Here is an 18,567-nt window from a genome sequence, read left to right as displayed (position 1 = left end):
TGCTAACATCAAATGCACTACACCTGACGAAGTTCTGTGTGATTTTCGATTAGTACAGTTATCCTTTCTTGCCAATTTCAGGAAGAGGTTGATCAAGTAACTCTTTATACCTATAAAGTCCAGTCTACCATTACTTCTCGGATGGCCACCACCATGATCCAGAGCAAACTGGTGAACAACTCCCCGCAGCCTCAGAATGTAGTGTTTGATGTTCAGATTCCCAAAGGAGCCTTCATTTCCAACTTCTCCATGTGAGTAACTTCTGTGTAGAGCCAGAAATTGTGTGTTCTCTACTCACAGAATCGAAACCCCTCATAGTTAGAATGGACCTTCATGGTCCACTGTCCCAATGGCTCTCACCTCCAGAGCTGTGGACCATCGGGATGTCAGGGGTCATTGTGAGGTTGGTCCCAATAATTTGATCCTATTCAAAGCATTAGACTTTGTGAATTATTTGCTTTTTATTTCTAATAAGTAAAAGCAAACAAGGCTATCTCTATGGTAACAACCTCACTTACTTGTATTTTAATATACTTTCTTGGGAGGAGAAAAATATACTGGGTTGCTCTGGCTTATAGGAAACCACATAAAAGCATGTGTACAGCAGTCAGTGTCATCTGCCATATGTTTCTCTATGGGAAAAAAAAAAGTTGAGAAGCACAGATTAAATCCAATCACTTATCCAGTGCTTGACCGCCTCTATAACACCCCTGACACATGTGTGATGATTTGCTTAATGATTAAACTCACTGTTTCCCAAGGCAATCAACTCAATGGTTGACAGCCTGTTAGAGTCATTTCTTGCACTTAATTTAAACATTTTCCACTTTCTACCCAATGACTCTAGTGAGAATCACATAGAATTTTTAAAAAGCTCTCTACAAGGTACACATTGAAGTGCTCACAGATGAAATGATGTGCCCTGAGCTCAGCTTCTTAACAACTGAGGTGAAAAGCATGAGGGTATAGACCGATTAAGATCGGCCGAGTCCTCACAATGGTGTAGGTCAGTGATGGCTTCATGGACATCACATATTAGTCTCTCTATTTTCTGTGTGTGTGAAATTTTTCATAATAAAAAATGTTAAACAATGCCAATACTTTCCAAACAGTTAATGCCAGTTATCTACTTGGAGGTTTTGTGTGTCAAAGGTAAATATTCTGTGCTCCTCCAAGTGACTGAAATGATTTCTATGTCCAAATATCAAGGTGGCCATCCCAGAGTATACACCAGGTGGTCAGCGTCCCTCTCAAGTTGCCAAGAACACAGCACAGAATCGTGCAAAAAGCCTAGCTATTATTTTTTATGAAGACGTTAGGTTGAGTTACTTCTCATCCACTTTTTTTTTTCTTTTTTTTTTTTTGAGATGGCGTTTCACTCACTCTTGTTGCCCAGGCTGGAGTGCAGTGGTGCGGTCTCGGCTCACAGCAACCTCCACCTCCTGGGTTCAAGCGATTCTCCTACCTCAGCCTCCCAAGTAGCTGGGAGCACAGGCGTGCGCCATCACACCTGGCTAATTTTGTATTTTTAGTTAAGATGGGGTTTCTCCATGTTGGTCAGGCTGGTCTCAATCTCCCGACCTCAGGTGATCCACCTGCCTCGGCCTCCCAAGGTGCTGGGAGTACAGGCATGAACCACCGTGCTGGGCCTCATCCACTTTTGTCTTTCATGCGCCAAGGTAATCAATGATCGTTCTGGATGAAGAGTAAAGGGTTCAGCCACCATGCACTCTGGCCGTTGAAAGTGGCAGTCATGTGAACTCTATTTTCTAAACAAAACCAAGTAGCCAGAAAAAGGCACAATGTCACTTTGATTGTTATCCTTTGAATTGGCTTTAAAATGTATCACTTCTTTTGTCTGCCTTTTCTAAACAACAAAGGGAGGAGGACAGGCTTTTCTGTAGTGGTATTAGAAGACCCTGTGTCTAGAAATAACATTGAAAATTATTTTAATAAATTTCTATTTTTAAACCACATCATCAGAACTTACTCTAAGGATCTCTTCTTTCTGTTTTCCTTCTTTTTTTTTTTTTTTTTTTTCTTTTTTACTTTAAGTTCCAGGATACAAGTGTAGGAAGTGTAGGTTTGTTACATAGGTACACATGTACCATGTTGGTTTGCTACACCTATCAGCCCATATCTAGGTTTAAGCCCTGCACATGTCAGCTGTTTGTCCTAATGCTCTCCCTTCTCTTGTCCTGCACCCGTGACAGGCCCCAGTGTATGATGTTCCCCTTCCTGTGTCCATGTGTTCTAATTGTTTAGCTCCCACTTATGAGTGAGAACATGTGGCATTTGGTTTTCTGTTCCTGTGTTAGTTTGCTGAGGATGATGGCTTTCAGCTCCAAACATGTCCCTGCAAAGAACATGAGCTCATTCCTTTTTATGGCTGCATAGTATTCCATCCTTCATTCTTTTCTTTATTCACTATCTCAGTACATAGAAGATTTGACATACAAAGGACAGAATCGTAAAACATGCATTTAGTTTGATCTCCCTCTGTTTTGGGCTGAACTTTTAAGACCAGAGAAGAATTTTAAATGAGCTGTGTAGACTGATGTACCAGCCAAAATATCCCTTCTACCTTTTTATCAAGATTCCAAATATTCCATGGGAGGGGATTTCCTTTGTCCTAAAGACTCCTTGGCCTTTGAGGCTTAGTTATGATCTGATAGAAGCATGATGGCCTTGACCAGCAGTGTGACCTTGAGCAAGAGTCACCTGTCTCCTGGGGTCCGATGTCTATCATCCAAAGGGGCAAACCTAGAAGTGCGCCTCAGCACATGTGCTGTTGGCATTTGGGGCAGGAAAATTCTTCAGCGGAGCGATCCCTCACATTCCGGGATGACTAACATTCTTGGTGCCCTCCCACAAATGCCAGCAGCGCTTCCGGGTCATCTCAACAACCCAAACTTCACACATTTCCAAATTGCTCTTTGGGAAAGACACTGCCCATTTAAGTACGAGAAGTTCCCATTTACTTCCAAAATTTCAGATTCTACCACTCTGACCAACCATTACTTGGTAAGGCTTAGGTGCTAGCCAGCTAAAAGTAAGGTGGAGAGAGATGAGACACACAGAGAAGACAGGTCCCCAAGGGAGGTGGTTTCTGGATAAACACCAGCATGGCAGGGGACCCACCGGCACCTGCCCCCATTTTTCTTTATTCTTTTCCACCCTTGCAGAGGAGCATAATATTCTATCTTCATCAGCTCTGGCTGCTAGGGCTTAGTACTATAAAATGGGCATCTTATAAACAGCAGAAATTGATTTCTCACAGTTCTGAAGGCTGGGAAGTCCAAGATCAAGGTGCCGGAAGATTTCATGTCTGGTGAGGGCCCGTTTCCTGGTTCAGTCAGGATGGAAAGAGACGAGAGAACTCTTTGAAGTCTTTTGTGAGAGCACTAGCTGCTATTCCTGAGGGGAGGGCCCTCATGACCACCTCCTAATGCCATTGCACTAGGAAGTAAGGCTCAACATGCACATTTGGGGGAACGTGAACATTCAGACCTTTGCGTACCCCACAGCTATTATGCCAAATTCTTTTTCTTTTTCTTTTCTTTTTTTATTTTTCCTTTGAAATGGAGTCTCACTCTTTCCCCAGGCTGGAGTGCAGTGGCATGATCTTAGCTCACTGCAACCTCTGCCTCCTGGGTTCAAGCGATTCTTCTGCCTCAGCCTCCTGAGTAGCTGGGACTACAGGTATACACCACCATGCCTAGAAAATTTTTTTTTTTTTTTGTATTTTTAGCAGAAACAGGATTTCACCATATTGGCCAGGCTGATCTCGAACTCCTGACCTCATGATCTGCCCACCTCAGCCTCCCAAAGTGCTGGGATTACAGGCGTGAGCCACTGCGCTCGGCCAGCTGTGCCAAATTCTTAACTCATAGAGTGACCTGATGAACCAAAAGAAATGAGATAATTCGGAATTTATCAGTCACCTCTCCTAGTCACATTTGTCATTCGAAGGGAATATCCAAAGAGAACCATGCTTACTCTAAAAGGTAAAATTCAAAAATGAGGAAAAAATCTAAAGACAAACAATGGTACACGAGGGAAAGGTTTTAGGATGGAAGCCTACCTAACCACTCTCAAGCCACGCTGTCCAGTAAAGGAAGTCCTGTCTATGGATGAGTCAAATGCCTCCCTTCTTATTTCTTATAGACATGAAATGATCATTGTCCTCATTCGTTAAATCAGCGTTGTTGGGTCGTTTGTTTGCTCTTGTTTGTTTTGATAATCACTATTCTGGGCCTGGTGTGGTGGTTCACACCTGTAATCCCAACACTTTGGGAGGCCAAGGCTGGTGGATCACCAGGTCAGCAGTTAGAGACCAGCCTGGCCAACATGGTGAAATCCCGTCGCTACTAAAAAATACAAAAAATTAGCTGGGTGTGGTGGTGCGCGCCTGTAATCCCAGCTACTCAGGAGGCTGAGGCAGGAGAATCACTTGAACCCAGGAGGCAGAGGTTGCAGTGAGCCAAGATCGCACCACTGCACTCCAGCCTGGGCACAGAACAACACTCTGCCTTGAGAAGAAAAAAAAAAGATTACTATTCTGACCAACTGGTTGCCTTCTGTCATTTTCTAGGACTGTGGATGGCACGACATTTAGGAGTTCTATTAAGGAGAGAACTGTGGGCCGAGCTCTCTATGCACAGGCCAGAGCAAAAGGCAAGACGGCTGGCTTGGTGAGGTAAGGCCTGGCTGGGCAGGTCTTCCCTTGCATCTCCATGTTTGGTGATGGTGGCTTCCTCTCCTGTTTCCTTCCTGCAGCAGCAAACCAGCCTCCAGAAAGGCACAGCACCTGAGCCCATGGCAAACTCGTGGGGTCAGATGGCAGAATTAGGCAGTGCAGTTTCTATTTGCCTAAAGGTCCCTCTTCAACCAGTGGGTTTTGGGTGATCGCACGTTTGTTGTGCTTACACCACTTAGCTTGCAGGTAGATGGATGTTCTGCAAATAAACACTGATTTTTCTAAAGAGTGAAGAGAGGAAGGAAAGTTTGAAATTTGCCTTAGTGATTTGTTCTGCCTTTTTTTTTTTCTTTGAGCTAGGGTCTTACATTTTTGCCCAGGCCAGAAGGCAGTGTTGTGATCCTGGCTCACTACGACCTTGAACTCCTGGCCTCAAGCAGGAATGCCTCAGCCTCCCAAGTAGCTGTGACTTGGGGTGCACCACCATGCCTGGCTAATTTTTTTACTCTTTGCAGAGATAAGGCCTTTCTTCGTAGTCTAGGCTGGCTTTAAGCGATCCTCCCACGTCAGCCTCCCAAAGGGCTAGGATTACAAGCTTAAGCCACCACGCTGGGCTGTGATAGGGTTTTAGTTTTGGGTTTTATTTTTGTAGTTTTGTTTTTTTGAGATGGAGTTTCGCTCTTGTTTCCCAGGCTGGAGTGCAATGGCACAATCTCGGCTCCCCGCAACCTCTGCCTCACCGCAACCTCTGCTTCCTGGGTTCAAGGGATTCTCCTGCCTCAGCCTCCTGAGCAGCTGGGATTATACGCATGCACCAGCATGTCTGATTAATTTTGTATTTTAGTAGAGGAGGGGTTTCCCCATATTGGTCAGGCTGGTCTCGCACTCCTGGCCTCGGGTGATCCACCTGCCTCGGCCTCCCAAAGTGCTGTGATTACAGGCGTGAGCCACCTATTTACTTATTTCATTTTAAAAAATCATTCCTTGTTTATTCTAACATTGGAATCACTCTCATTTGATAATTCTGCTGTTTTTTCTTGGAAATCATAAACACCTCAAAATCAATGATCACATTGAACTCAATATGTATGTGACTAAAATCATGCCTTATGATAGAAAACCATACTCAGGCCAGGCACGTTGGCTCACACCTGTAATCCCAACACTTTAAGAGGCTGAGGTGGGTGAATCATCTGAGGTTAGAAGTTTGAGACCAGCCTGGCCAACATGGTGAAACGCCGACTCAACTGATAATATGAAAATCAGACAGGCATGGTGGCGAAAGCCTGTAATCCCAGCTACTAAGGAGGCTGAGGCAGGGGAATCGCTTGAACTCTGGCAGCAGAGGTTGTAGTGAGCCAAGATCATGCCACTGCACTCCAGCCTAGCAACAGAGCAAGACTCCAGCTCAAAAAAAAAAAAAAGAAGAAGAAAGAGAGAGAGAGAAACATACTCAATTTGATGCAATAATGAAGTTTTTCTTTTTGAAGACCTTCAGAGATATCAAGAACCCCTCCAGTGAGCCTCAAATGCAGTATAGGAAGAGTGTGCTGTCTTTGAACCCTCCAGCCTTGGGTTTGAGTCCTGGTCCCACAGTGGACTGGATATAGGGTCTTGAGCAGGTAACCTATCCTCTGCAAGCCTAACATTTTATTGTCAGAAAAGTCAGGGTAATGGTCTCCATCTGGCAGAGGTGCTGTATCAGTGATGATAGAGGTCAAGTTCCTGGCCCAGGATAGGGGCCAATCCCTGGAAGCTTTTTGCAGACAACACTCAAGTCGGTAAGAAGCTCTGGGAGCAGGAGATCAGGCAGGAAGGAGACTGAAGCTCTTGCTGAGATTCAACTGATCTAGAAGCTGCACTTACTCTAGTGTGCTTACTGTTCACTTTCGTGAACTACCGAGCAGGTCGGATCGTCCAGGAAAGTCTGTACACCCTCTGCCTAGGTTCTGGGTCTTGCCACTCAATCATGTATCTGTTGACTTTTGTTGGGGGCTTTCACCTTTAGGAGCAGGGCTCTTGACATGGAAAACTTCAGAACAGAAGTCAATGTCCTCCCGGGAGCAAAGGTGGAGTTCGAGCTTCACTACCAGGAGGCGAAGTGGAGGAAGCTGGGCTCCTATGAACACAGGATCTATCTGCAGCCCGGACGGCTGGCCAAACACTTGGAAGTAAGCATGGATCCGCAGGGTGGGCAGTGACACTGTCCTGTGATAGTCCCTGACCCTGATTTATACGTTCTGCTTGTCACCACCACTTGTGGTGTTGGATGCCACTCAACTCTGCAAGACAGTGGGATGTGTTAAAAAGATGGTGGGTTTGGAGTCAGCCACATCACTTCCTTACAGCTCTCAATCTCCTTAGCGGCCATATTATGGCGGTTTCCAAGGTCTGCTATAACAAGTTACAGCAGACGGCACAGCTTAGCACAACAGAAATTGACTCTCTCACGGAAGTCTGAAGTCAAGGGGTCTGCAGAGCTGCACTGTCTCTGGAGGCTCCAGGGGAGAGCCCGTTCCTTGCTTTTCCTGCTGCCTGGTAGCTGCTGGCATTCCTTGGCTTGTGGCCTTGTCAGGTCACTCCAGTCTCTTCTTCCGGGGCCCCATCCTCTCCTCCTCTGAGCATCTCAAATGCCCCTCTGCCTTTCTCTCACAAGAACACTTATTAGATTTGGGATTCGCCAGGTAGTGCAGGATGATCTCAACTCAAGATCCTTAACTGCATCTGCAAGGACTCCTCATTCACGTTCACAGGATCCAGGGGTTGGACATGTCTTTAGGGAGGGGCCACCATTCAACCCAAGACACTAATCTCCAAGAACAAGTTAACCTGAGTCTCCACTGCCTCATCTATGAAAAGAGTACTGCAGCTGGGTGCAGTGGCTCATGCCTGTAATCCCAACACCTTGGGAGGCTGAGGCAGGCAGATCACAGGGTCAGGAGATCGAGACCATCCTGTCCAACATGGTGAAATCCTGTCTCTGCTAAAAATACAAAAATTAGCTGGGCTTGGTGGTGGGCGCCTGTAATCCCAGCTATTCAAGGGGCTGAGGCAGGAGAATTGCTTGAACCTAGGAGGTGGAGATTGCAGTGAACCAAGATTGCGCCACTGCACTTCAGCCTGGGTGACAGAGCAGGCCTCTGTCTCAAAAAAAAAAAAAAAAAAAGAATACTCTAACAGACTTTCGTTTCTCAGTTCTTTTTTTTAACTTTTAAGTTCAGGGGAACGTGTGGAGGTTTGTTATATAGGTCAACTCCACTCCACATCACGGGGGTTTGGTGTACAGATTACTTCACCACCCAGGTAATGAGCGCAGTACCTGAGAGGTAGCTCTCCTCCCTCCCTCACCCTCAAGAAGGCTATGGTGTCAATCGTTCCCTTCTTTGTGACCATGTGTACTCAGTATTCAGCTTGCACTTAGAAGTGATAACATGCAGTGTTGGGTTTCCTGTTCCTGTAACACGTGGCAATGACAGGCGTTCGATGAAGGTTAAGTGGGCTGTCTCCCCGCCACCCCAGCCATCATCACCGCAGGGGAGCAGTGCCTAGGGCACCCACTGGCATTGCTATCTGTCTGAATTCACCTCTGCTGTCCTCTTCATCTCTTGCTGTAAAGACTAAACTGCTCTTTTATTTGCTCGAATCTTTGTGACATCATATGAGCATTTAGTGTCAGAGTCAGAGCTAGGCAAGAGAAAACCTACAAGGGTACACGGGCCTCGTAATTCCCATTTGGAAAGCCGCATGGCTAGTAAATAATGCCCGCTGTTTGGCATCACTTCACTGCCAGAGTCTATGCTGTTGAGTTCCTTTCTGGGTCACTCTTAGCACAGACCGTGCTTTTGCAGGAATTGACAAAAGATGCCCTTCCTCCAGGCAAATGTGGCCCCATGCCAGGGCACATGACTTGGCCAAGATGCTCTGTACAGCTAAGTATGTGATGCTGGGTGTTTTTCTAGTAGTGATGATGGATGGGTGTCAGTCACCCACATTTTCTTGCTCAGTGCTGTGAATCCCATGGTAAATAATGTGAAACAATGGTTAGATGTGATTAGCATCTAAGCCTAGAATGAGACAATCATGGAAACTGACGATAATAACAATATTAATAAGAACTGAGTGACAATCTGGGCAACACAGTGAGACCTCATCTCTCCTGAAAAAATGGATAAGTAAATTAGCCAGGCATGTTGGTACGCCCCTGTAGTCCCACTTACTTGGGAGGCTGAGGCAAGAGGATGGCTTGAGCGAAAACAGTCGAGGCTACAGTTAGCTGTGATCATGCCACTGCACTCCAGGCTGGGTGACAAAATGAGACCCTGTCTCAAAAAAAAAAAAAAAGAAAAAATAGCAGCTAAGTAACTCAGAAACATAGAGTCAAATACCATGTGTTCTCACTTGTAAGAGGTAGCTAAATAATGTGCACACTGGGATACAGGGTGTGGAATGATAGGCGTTAGAGCCTCGGAAGTGTTGGGGGGTGGGAGTGGGGAGATTTGGAAGTGTGGGAGGGTGTAACAGGGTGAGGGATGAGACATTGCTTGATGGGTGCAAGGTACATTACTTGGGTGGTGGTTTCACTGAAACCCTGGACTCCACCCCTGTGCAATATAGTCATGAAACCAAACTGCATTTGTACTCTTTCAATTTATACAAATTTTTCAAAATAAATACATGAAAATATAAACAAACAAATCATATAATTAAATTTAAAAAAGAAAAAAATGGCAGCTCTGACTATGGTTTTGTCAAGGATCACCAAAGGGGATTTCCCCAGATGAGCTCTGTTCAAAGCAGGAAGACAGAGAAGAAATAAAAGGACCCAAGATTTGGGGGAAATGGTCTATTTTTGACAGGCCTACAGAGCAAATGCAGTACTATTTAACAATGACTTTTCTTCTTTTTTTCCCCCTAACAATGCAAATGCTCTTATAAATAAAAAGACTAGAATCGAATGAAGAGTTGGAATGGCCTCCTGGGGGAGCCAGGGAGCGGAAGTGGAGTTCTGAGTTGACAGAGGGAGTTAAGCCTCCATGGTGAGATGAGTCCCATCACAGGGAACTTCCAGATCCTTCCGGAGAGATCATGGAGCTGTGCTGGGAAAGCCTGCAGAGGAGAAAAGCATCAGAGGGCTCATCTGTAATTTTACTTCTTGCTTGAAAAGACTTTAAAGACTTTTAATGTTTTGGGTAATTCTCTCTCACATCTCTAGGTAGACGTGTGGGTTATCGAACCTCAGGGAATGAGATTTCTTCATGTTGCTGACACATTTGAAGGCCACTTTGATGGTGTTCCGGTCATTTCTAAAGGACAGCAGAAGGTACCCTAGCCCTACGCATTGCCAGGGATCCATGGGGCCCCTGGCTCGTGGGTTCTGCTCTCCTCCTGTGCTCTGGGGAATAGAAAAGCAGGCTGGTGTTGAGCTGAGGGCACTGTCTGAAGAAGTGGCGATCCCCCAGCAGAGTCAAGGGTCTCCCCAGGTTACACAGATCAACACTCCCAAGGGTTTCCTTCCGTTTTGACCAGAGAGTGTCCCTTTTTGTCCCTAAGTTGCCTACTTGAGCAGTAGCTAAAGGACATCTTTCACATCCTATATGGTGGATTTTCATTCATTAACCCGAGCAAGAAATGTTCTGCTCTCTCTGCCTCAATGGCCAATGATAACAAACTATGACTCCTGTGAGGACAGACTCCTCTAAGAACATTAGAACAGTTCACAAACTCTTTTCAAAGTGGGCAGTTGGCCCTTCTATCGGGGATGTAGGAAATTCATTGGCTTTCTTCTAAAAAGTCCTGAAGCCTCAAAACCAGCACGGCAGGCTGGAGACGCTCCCTGCAAAAGCCCTGGCTTGTCCTTCCCATCAGTAATGGGCCCACTGGTGTGGCCGGGATGCAGAACGTCCCCTGGGCTGCTCCTCTCCCCTGGTGTCCTCAAGAAGGGGCCGCGCCAAACGGCTAGAGGCAGAGGCTGTGACGTCGCTCTTCTTTCTAGGCGCACATCTCCTTCAAGCCCACAGTGGCACAGCAGAGAATATGCCCCAGCTGCCGGGAGACTGCGGTGGACGGGGAACTGGTGGTGCTGTATGATGTGGACAGAGAAGAGAAAGCTGGGGAACTGGAGGTGAGTGCAGACTGTCTCTGGTTCAAGCTGCTCCTTTTTGAAAAAACTCCCAGGCATGTTGGTGGTTTCCAGCTGACAGGACAAGTGTTTCTAGCTGCCGAGAAGGGACTAGAATCATATTCTTTAAATATACCGCTAAGCATTATCTTTTGTGTCTTGAAAACTGAGTAAAACATCATCAGGTCTCACGCTCTTGTCCCAGGAGGGGGTTCCTGGGCCTCATATGAAGAGCAATGGAAAATTACAGAACAGGAATTTTAAATAGGCTCCCAAGGTCCTTTGCAATTGGACAATCAAAGAAAGCACAGAGATTACGGGGTGAGGAAGAAGACACATCCACAGCCCAGAAAGATACAGAGCCAGCGGTAAATTTCAGGGTCAAGGTTTATCGTGAGGTTTCTGGAAAAGTTTCCTTTCCCCTTTGGTCATGCCTTAGATGTGTGTCTCCCTTTCCCTGTACTAAGGTACGGACCCTTAGAATGTACCCCAAACCCCAAGAGTCTCTCTAGGGACAGTGAGCAGAGCATACACCCTGCACCTGGACACAGGACACTGGTGTCCTGGAGACAGGCAGCCAAAGAGCAGTGGAAAGAGAATTAGGTGAGCCAGTTGTCAAGCCTGCAGCAGAAGACACAGAGTGGTCAGGAGTCCAGCTGGGAGAGCCTTTCATTAACTTCCAGAAAAATCCAAATTTTCTAAAGTGGCCCATACACGTCCTTCGTGATCTGTCCTGCTGATTCTCCACCTAGCTCCCTGAATTATTGGATTCTGCGTCCCCATCTTGCTGAACCATGTATACAGCCCCAAGTATGCCAAGTTTTCTCATCTCTGGAGCTGTGCTGTCTGGAACTCTCTTCCCCATTCCCCACCCCCTCAACCTGGCCCAGCTCTCAAGAGGACGGCTAAGCCTGAGCTCATCCTCAGGTTGCAGTGGAGACGCTGTTTCCTAGAGAAGCGTTCCCTGCGTGAGTCAGATACACAGCTGGCTCTTGCTGAGCCTTTTACTTCCTAATCATGGTGATCAACATGCTGTGCTGCACATCACCTCCACTTACCCTTATCCTCTGCTGGCCCTGAGCCTCCTGAGGGCGGGGGCTCTGCCTGGTTCACCACTGGCTAGCAGGGCGCCTGGAACAGGGGCTCTCTGTAAAGACTGGGTGACATGGAGTAGCGTGGCATGGCATGGCATGGAGTGGAGTAGAGCAGCATGGAGCAGAGCAGAGTGGCATGGCATGGAGTGAAGTGGCATGGAGTGGTATGGCATGGAGTGGAGTGGAGTGGCGTGGCTTGGTGTGGAGTGGAGCAGAGTAGAGTGGAGTGGTGTGGCATGGAGTGGAGTGGAGTGGCGTGGAGCAGAGCAGAGTGACATGGCATGGAGTGAAGTGGCATGGAGTGGAGTGGTGTGGAGTGGAGTGGAGTGGAATGGCGTGGTGTGGAGTGGAGTGGCATTGAGTGGAGTGGAGTGACGCGGCTTGGTGTGGAATGGAGTAGAGTGGCCTGGCGTGGTGTGGAGTGGAGTGGAATGCTCTGCTAGGAAAGCATGGACTCTCACAGCAGAGGATGTTGGGGAACAGGCAGGAAAATATGGAGGCAAATGCATATCAAGCTCCACCTCCTCCTCACTGTAGCCCATCTCTCCTCTCTGAGTCCCCAGGTCCCCATCTCCCGAACTTCTAAATTTGAATCATTATTTGACTCACAAATATGTTCTATTTTTCAGGTGTTTAATGGGTATTTTGTCCACTTCTTTGCTCCTGACAACCTGGACCCAATTCCCAAAAACATCCTCTTTGTCATCGATGTGAGTGGCTCGATGTGGGGAGTTAAAATGAAACAAGTAAGTGTCCCCTTATTTGCAGTGTGGGGAAGGACTCCCTATATTCTTTGATCCCCACCTAAAAATGTGCAATCATTCTGCTGGGTGCGATGGCTCACGCCTGTAATCCCAGCACTTTGGGAGGCAGAGGCGAGCAGATCACTTGAGGTGAGGAGTTTGAGACCAGCCTGGCCAACGTGGTGAAACCCTGTCTCTACTAAAAATACAAAAATTAGCAGGGCGTGGTGGTGCGCACCTATAATCCTAGCTATTCGGGAGGCTGAGGCAGGAGAATTGCTTGAACCCAAGAGGCGGAGGTTGCAATGAGCCCAGATTGTCCTACTGCACTCCAGCCTGGGCAACAGAGTGACTCCATCTCAAAAAAAAAAAAAAAAAAAAAATGCAATCATTCTATCCCTCCTCCCTACTTAGGGCTAAAGCTCAGGAACTGTGGTTTCTGACTGTGGGTGTAAACCTTTCCCCAAATTTTGCAATTATTGTGTTTCACAGGACATACACCTCCATCTTTTAATCATTCCTCCAGTGTAAAATCCCCTTCTTTCTCTTCCCCCTCTTTCCTGTTTCCTCTTCCCTGTCTTCCTCTTTTCCACTCTCTATCCAATACTTCCTTGAAAAATTGTCTCAAAACTCCCCTTTTTGAAAAATGTAATTTCTGTATAACCTCTTCTTACAATGACAGTCACATTCTCTTTGCTCTTCTACACAATATTTTAATATTTTGTCATTGTCTACATATAACTATTAAATCTATATATTATTTCTAATTATATTGTAATTTCTTGAGGGCAGCTATCCCATCTCATGTTTTCAGCTCGGAGCTCAGTATAGGCTTATTCAGTGAAAAGTGAGGTGTATAGATGCAATTCTAAAGACCAAACAAGGAAATGCCTTAATTTACCCATCAGTCCATCTATCCATTCAACAAAGTTGAACAACCATCTAACCATTCATTCAGCAACTAAAAATAGTGGTCAAAAATGACCACTTAAGAGTTCACTACTACCCTAAGATCTATAAGCAACCTAAAAGAAGCCTCTGTCTTTCTCAGACCCTGTCCGTCTGGGTCTGTACTCCCAGGCAGGGTTTCTCAGCAGTGGCCCTATTGATATTTTGGATGGGGTCATTCCTTGTTGTGGGAGGGCTGTCCGGTGCATTGCAGGGTACTTAGCAGCATGATCTGTGGTCTATTTGCTAAATTACGGTATCACAACCTCCCCTGCATCCTAACAATTAAACATGACTTCAGACATTGCCAAGGGTCCACTATGGGAAGTACTTGTCCCTGGCTGAGAACCACTGCCCTAATACAACAGGTTATTCACTGCTTCCTTCCTTCCATCATTCATTCATTCAACAAATATTTATGAAGCATCTACTATGTGTCAGACACTTAGTTCATCTGTGAGCAAAACAGATCCAACACGTAAAAATAGAAACCACACAAAAAAACTCATGCATGCCCTCAGGGTGCTTCTGAAACTTACATCTGGGGGAGAGGGGACAGAAGATAAACAATACACATACAAGAACAAATGTACAAGTATGTTCAATGGCAGCATTTAAAAAAAAATCGAAGAGTGTGTTAGAAATCAGGAGTGGCAATTGGAGGGGGATGGAATTTTGAATAGGCTTGTCACCTAAATATAGGGTTTCCTGGAGAAGACCCCTGAGGAGATCCCTAGAAGGTGAAGAGAAAGCTGAGCAGATACCTAGGAGAATGCCGATGCAATGAACAGCCCGCGAAACGGTTCTAAGGCGAAAGTGTGCAAAGAACAGAGAGAGGTGCCAGTAGAGAAGGGCAGTGGGAGATGAGATCTGAGAAGCAAGAGGCAAGGTGGCTCATGGAACGCCTGTGCAGTCATTATCAGAGCTGGCCCCCACAAACTGTTCTGAAGTTACTGTAAACAGTATATCCTGAAGGGTTAGCTGTGAGGCAAGGGAAGAAAAGAGAACTGACAGATGCCCCAGAACTTTAGCCTGAGCGACGGGAAGGATGGAGTGGCCATCCATGATTTGGAAAAGACTAAGACGGAATCAGACATTGCAGGGAATGTCTCTACGTCTGAGATGTCTATTAAACATCCACGTTGGCCACGCAAGCCTGGTGTTCGAAAGCAAGCTGTGGAGACTCACAGTTAGGACCCACCACCATGTAGAAGGTATTGGCAGCATTGGAACTAGATGAGAACACCAATGAGTAGGTGGACAAGGGAGCTAAGATCAAACAGCAGAGCATTTTCATATTGGGAAGTTGGGAAGAAAAAGATAACTGTGATAGAAACTAATAAAAAAAAATAAGTGGGGGAGAAAAATCAAGAGAGGATGAGCCCCTGGAAGACAAATGAGGAATTTGTGTTCAGGAGAGAGATGGGAGCATTCGCTGGTGACAGGTTGAGTTGCATGAGAAATGAAGATGGACCATTGGATTTAGAGACATCAGCATCACTGCTGACCTTGGCAAGGGCAGTTTCAGTAGAGTGACAGGGATGAAAACCCAAAATGAATGGGCTTATGAGAGAATAGGAAGAGAAGACTTGGAGATGGTGTGTTTAGACAATTCTGTCAAGAAGTTTTATTGCAGAAGAAAGCTGAGAAACAAAGAAAGTGGATGCACATGAGGTTTGTAAAAGGCTGAAAAATAACATGTTTTTATGTTGATGGAAACGTACCAATAGAATAGGAGAACTGAAGTGGCAAAGGATGATGGCTAGAGCCATGTGCTTCAGTCAAAGAGAGGGAATGAAATCTAGTTCATGAGTAGATGGGTTTGCATTAGATGGAAACACTGCTAGCTGTTCTTATTGCCAGGTAGGAAAGAAAAATGTCTGGGTATAAATATTGCTAGTTGGGATTTTATGGTAGTGGGAGTCTGTGGGAATGTTCTTCTGTCTGCTTCAGTTTCTGAGTTGAGTTGGAATCAAAGTCATCACACATAAGCTAGAGAAAGAGGGTGATGGTGGTGGTTTACAGAGAAAGATGAGGAGATAGTTTAAGAGACTGGGTGAGTAGATGGGCTTGAGAAATATATTTTATTTTCAGGTATCAAAAAGGTGGCACTCAAATTTCATGATCCTTAACTTAAAGACTAATCAAACTGGTTGTGCATAGCAAAATAAGATAGTAAAAGTATAAAAAAGCCAACAATACATGCTCAGAATAAATACGGCGTAGGTCTGTACTGACTGAGGTGGGCTCAAGAGGCTTTCTGGAAGAAGTTTAGTTTGAGTCGAACTTCAAGGATGACCAGGATCAATTATTGGTCTTCCTAGTTCCTCTGAGGCTCAGATTTTCTATAATGGGACCTGTCTCTATTGTCTATTGAAATAGACTGTGGAAGCAATGAAGACCATATTGGATGACCTCAGAGCAGAAGACCATTTCTCTGTGATTGATTTCAACCACAACATTCGAACTTGGAGAAATGATTTAATTTCAGCTACTAAAACACAGGTTGCAGATGCCAAGAGGTATATCGAGAAAATCCAGCCCAGCGGAGGTGAGTGCATTGGGTTCAAATCATGATTCACTTAAGAAGCATTGTTCCCATGACAGTGGTCTTTGCCCAGTCTTCAAGGGCCTGCCTTAAATAATACATTTATTGGTAATGGATAAGTGCTAAGTTTGCAGTGAAAGTAGAATTTGTAATCCAGCCCACACAAACTTTGAACCGTTCTAATCTATCTCAGAAAAGCGTTCCGTGACACTGGCCTTCTTTATTGCTTACATAAAGCATAAAATGTCACTGTCTTCAGAGTATCTTGGCAACGCTGAGTTGGATACTTTAATCTGGTGTTTAACAAACTAACAGTCTGTGCTTTGAAAGGGTAAATTCATCTCTAAGGGGATGGTTTACTTCAAAGTGAATCTTTCACTGCGCTGGGGAACCACCAGCCTGAGCACAGCTTGCGTCACTCAGAAAGCAAGCAAATGATTTTGGCATTGAATAAACGATGTATAAGTGATCAGCAGACATCAGAGTCTGAATCCAGGATGGGATTTTCTGTGTGGTGAGAACGCATAGCCAACATTTCATTATACCACCTCAACAGGCACAAACATCAACGAAGCACTCCTGCGGGCCATCTTCATTTTGAATGAGGCCAATAACTTGGGACTGCTGGACCCCAACTCTGTCTCGCTGATCATCCTGGTTTCTGATGGAGATCCAACAGTGGGCAAGTGTCACTTCAACTTTCTCATGACAAACACTTTCACTCTTGTTCCTTAGAATGGTGGTTTGCCTAAAAGGGGGACTCTAATGCCATTTGCCTGAGTTTCCAGAACATTTTAAACCCATGCTTCCAAAAGGAGGTCTTCTGGTTCTGCAGCCCTCACCCCGTAAGCTACTGCTCAGACACTTTCAGCAAGGGTGCTCTTGAAGGCCTCAGTTTCACCTCCACAATATGCGGAAATTTGAGTATGAATTTCAACAGTGTGTGGCTAGCATTGCTGATGCGTTCTAGGGAAATGCATTTATTTCCTCAACTTGAGCAATGTGAAGATGGAATGTGGGGTGGTGAATGGTGAGTATTGATCCCGGATCTCCCAGCAGTACCTCTGGAGGCCACAGTGGCATGGTCTCTACTGTTCTCACTTCTCCCTGCTGCAGCTGGAGAAATGACTGCTCTCTGACACAGCCTTTCAGTTAAATGTTTTTCTGTCTACAAAATGGCATCAGCATCTCCCTACTTGTTATTTACTTTTATTTTTGTTACATTATTTTATTTTATTCGTTTTATTTTTTGAGGCAGGGTCTTGCTCTGTCACCCAGGCTGGAGTGCAGTGAGGCACACATAGCTCACTGCAGCTTCAACCTCCCATGCTCAAGCGATCCTCCTGCTTCAGCCTCCTGAGTGGCTGGGACTACAGGTGTGCACCACCACACTCGGCTAATTTCTTTTCTTTCTTGTTTTTTCTTTTTTGAGTGATGGAGTCTCACTATGTTGCTCAGGCTGATCTTGATGCTCTTGAACTCCTGGGCTCAGGCAGTCCTCCCACCTCAGCGTCCCAAAGTGTTGGGATTACAGATGGGAGCCACTGTGCCCAGCTATCTTTGTTTTACTTGTGTCTTTATTCTGGCCACTGTAAGTAATAGTGAATGCCAGGTTGTGTTGCCTGAGTATGCCGTCATACAGACCAGGACTGGGTCTGACACCTCCTGACACAGCTAACAGAATGAAAACGCACGAGGCCGTAACAATGGCAGCCAGAGCTTCAGAAAGCCAGAGAGCAACCATCTTATACAACCAGACTAGAATGGGCCATTGTTATGTATTTGTTGTAGAGCCAGTGCTTTTTCCCTCAGATCAGATTACTTTTAAAATTCAAGTTTTAAATAAAATCATAAGATAGAAAAGGAAATATAGTTTAAAATATTAAACTGGCGGGGCACGATGGCTCACACCTGTAACCCCAGCACTTTGGGAGGCTGAGGTGGGTGGATCACCTGATGTCAGGAGTTCAAGAACAGCCTGGCCAGCATGGTGAAAACCCATCTCTACTAAAAATTCAAATTCAGCTGGACATGGTGGCATGTACCTATAATGCCAGCTACTTGGGAGGCTGAGACAGGAGAACTGCTTGAACCCAAGAGGCGGAGGTTGCTGTGAGCCGAGATCGCACCAGTGCACTCCAGCCTGGGCAACAGTGACACTCCATCTCAAAAAAATAAAAATAAAAATAAACCATAATTTGGTTTAATTATGGTTTTTCACTCCTGTTTCTCAACCATCCAGTTCCTGTCCCTGGAATCAGTCACTGGTTGCCAGTTTCTTATGTATCTTTCCACAGCTAGTTCATGCATGCCTGTATACTATATATACACGTTTGCAGATGTGTGTGTATATGCATACATACGCACGCATACATTTATACATGCATGCATGCAAACGCATCCTATGTACCCTGATA

General features: G+C 45.6%; 2 protein-coding genes across 3 annotated transcripts in view; one reads left to right on the top strand and one right to left on the bottom strand.

The window, feature by feature from the left end:
- Nucleotides 1–18,567, top strand: part of ITIH2 (inter-alpha-trypsin inhibitor heavy chain 2) — a 40,774-nt gene that overhangs the window by 6,167 nt on the left and 16,040 nt on the right. Inside the window, exons 4-11 of one of the 2 annotated variants that reach the window (XM_032258144.1) lie at nt 82–251; nt 4,595–4,699; nt 6,708–6,870; nt 9,912–10,019; nt 10,692–10,820; nt 12,541–12,657; nt 15,985–16,153; nt 16,707–16,832. In XM_032258144.1, coding sequence (XP_032114035.1) covers nt 82–251; nt 4,595–4,699; nt 6,708–6,870; nt 9,912–10,019; nt 10,692–10,820; nt 12,541–12,657; nt 15,985–16,153; nt 16,707–16,832 — 1,087 coding nt within the window. The remainder of the gene's footprint in view (nt 1–81; nt 252–4,594; nt 4,700–6,707; nt 6,871–9,911; nt 10,020–10,691; nt 10,821–12,540; nt 12,658–15,984; nt 16,154–16,706; nt 16,833–18,567) is intronic. The other variant, XM_032258145.1, reaches the window with a different exon arrangement.
- The window catches only part of KIN (Kin17 DNA and RNA binding protein), a 52,897-nt gene continuing 43,772 nt past the window's right edge, over nt 9,443–18,567 (bottom strand). Inside the window, exon 13 of the mRNA XM_032258147.1 lies at nt 9,443–9,805. Coding sequence (XP_032114038.1) covers nt 9,644–9,805 — 162 coding nt within the window. The 3' untranslated portion in view covers nt 9,443–9,643. The remainder of the gene's footprint in view (nt 9,806–18,567) is intronic.

Source organism: Sapajus apella, unplaced genomic scaffold (genome assembly GCF_009761245.1).
Source record: "Sapajus apella isolate SASKATOON/1434 unplaced genomic scaffold, GSC_monkey_1.0 scaffold100, whole genome shotgun sequence".
In the NCBI taxonomy this organism is placed as follows: domain Eukaryota; kingdom Metazoa; phylum Chordata; class Mammalia; order Primates; family Cebidae; genus Sapajus; species Sapajus apella.
The sequence above is the reverse complement of the archived record's forward strand: the minus strand, read 5'-3'. Positions and strand labels throughout refer to the sequence as shown.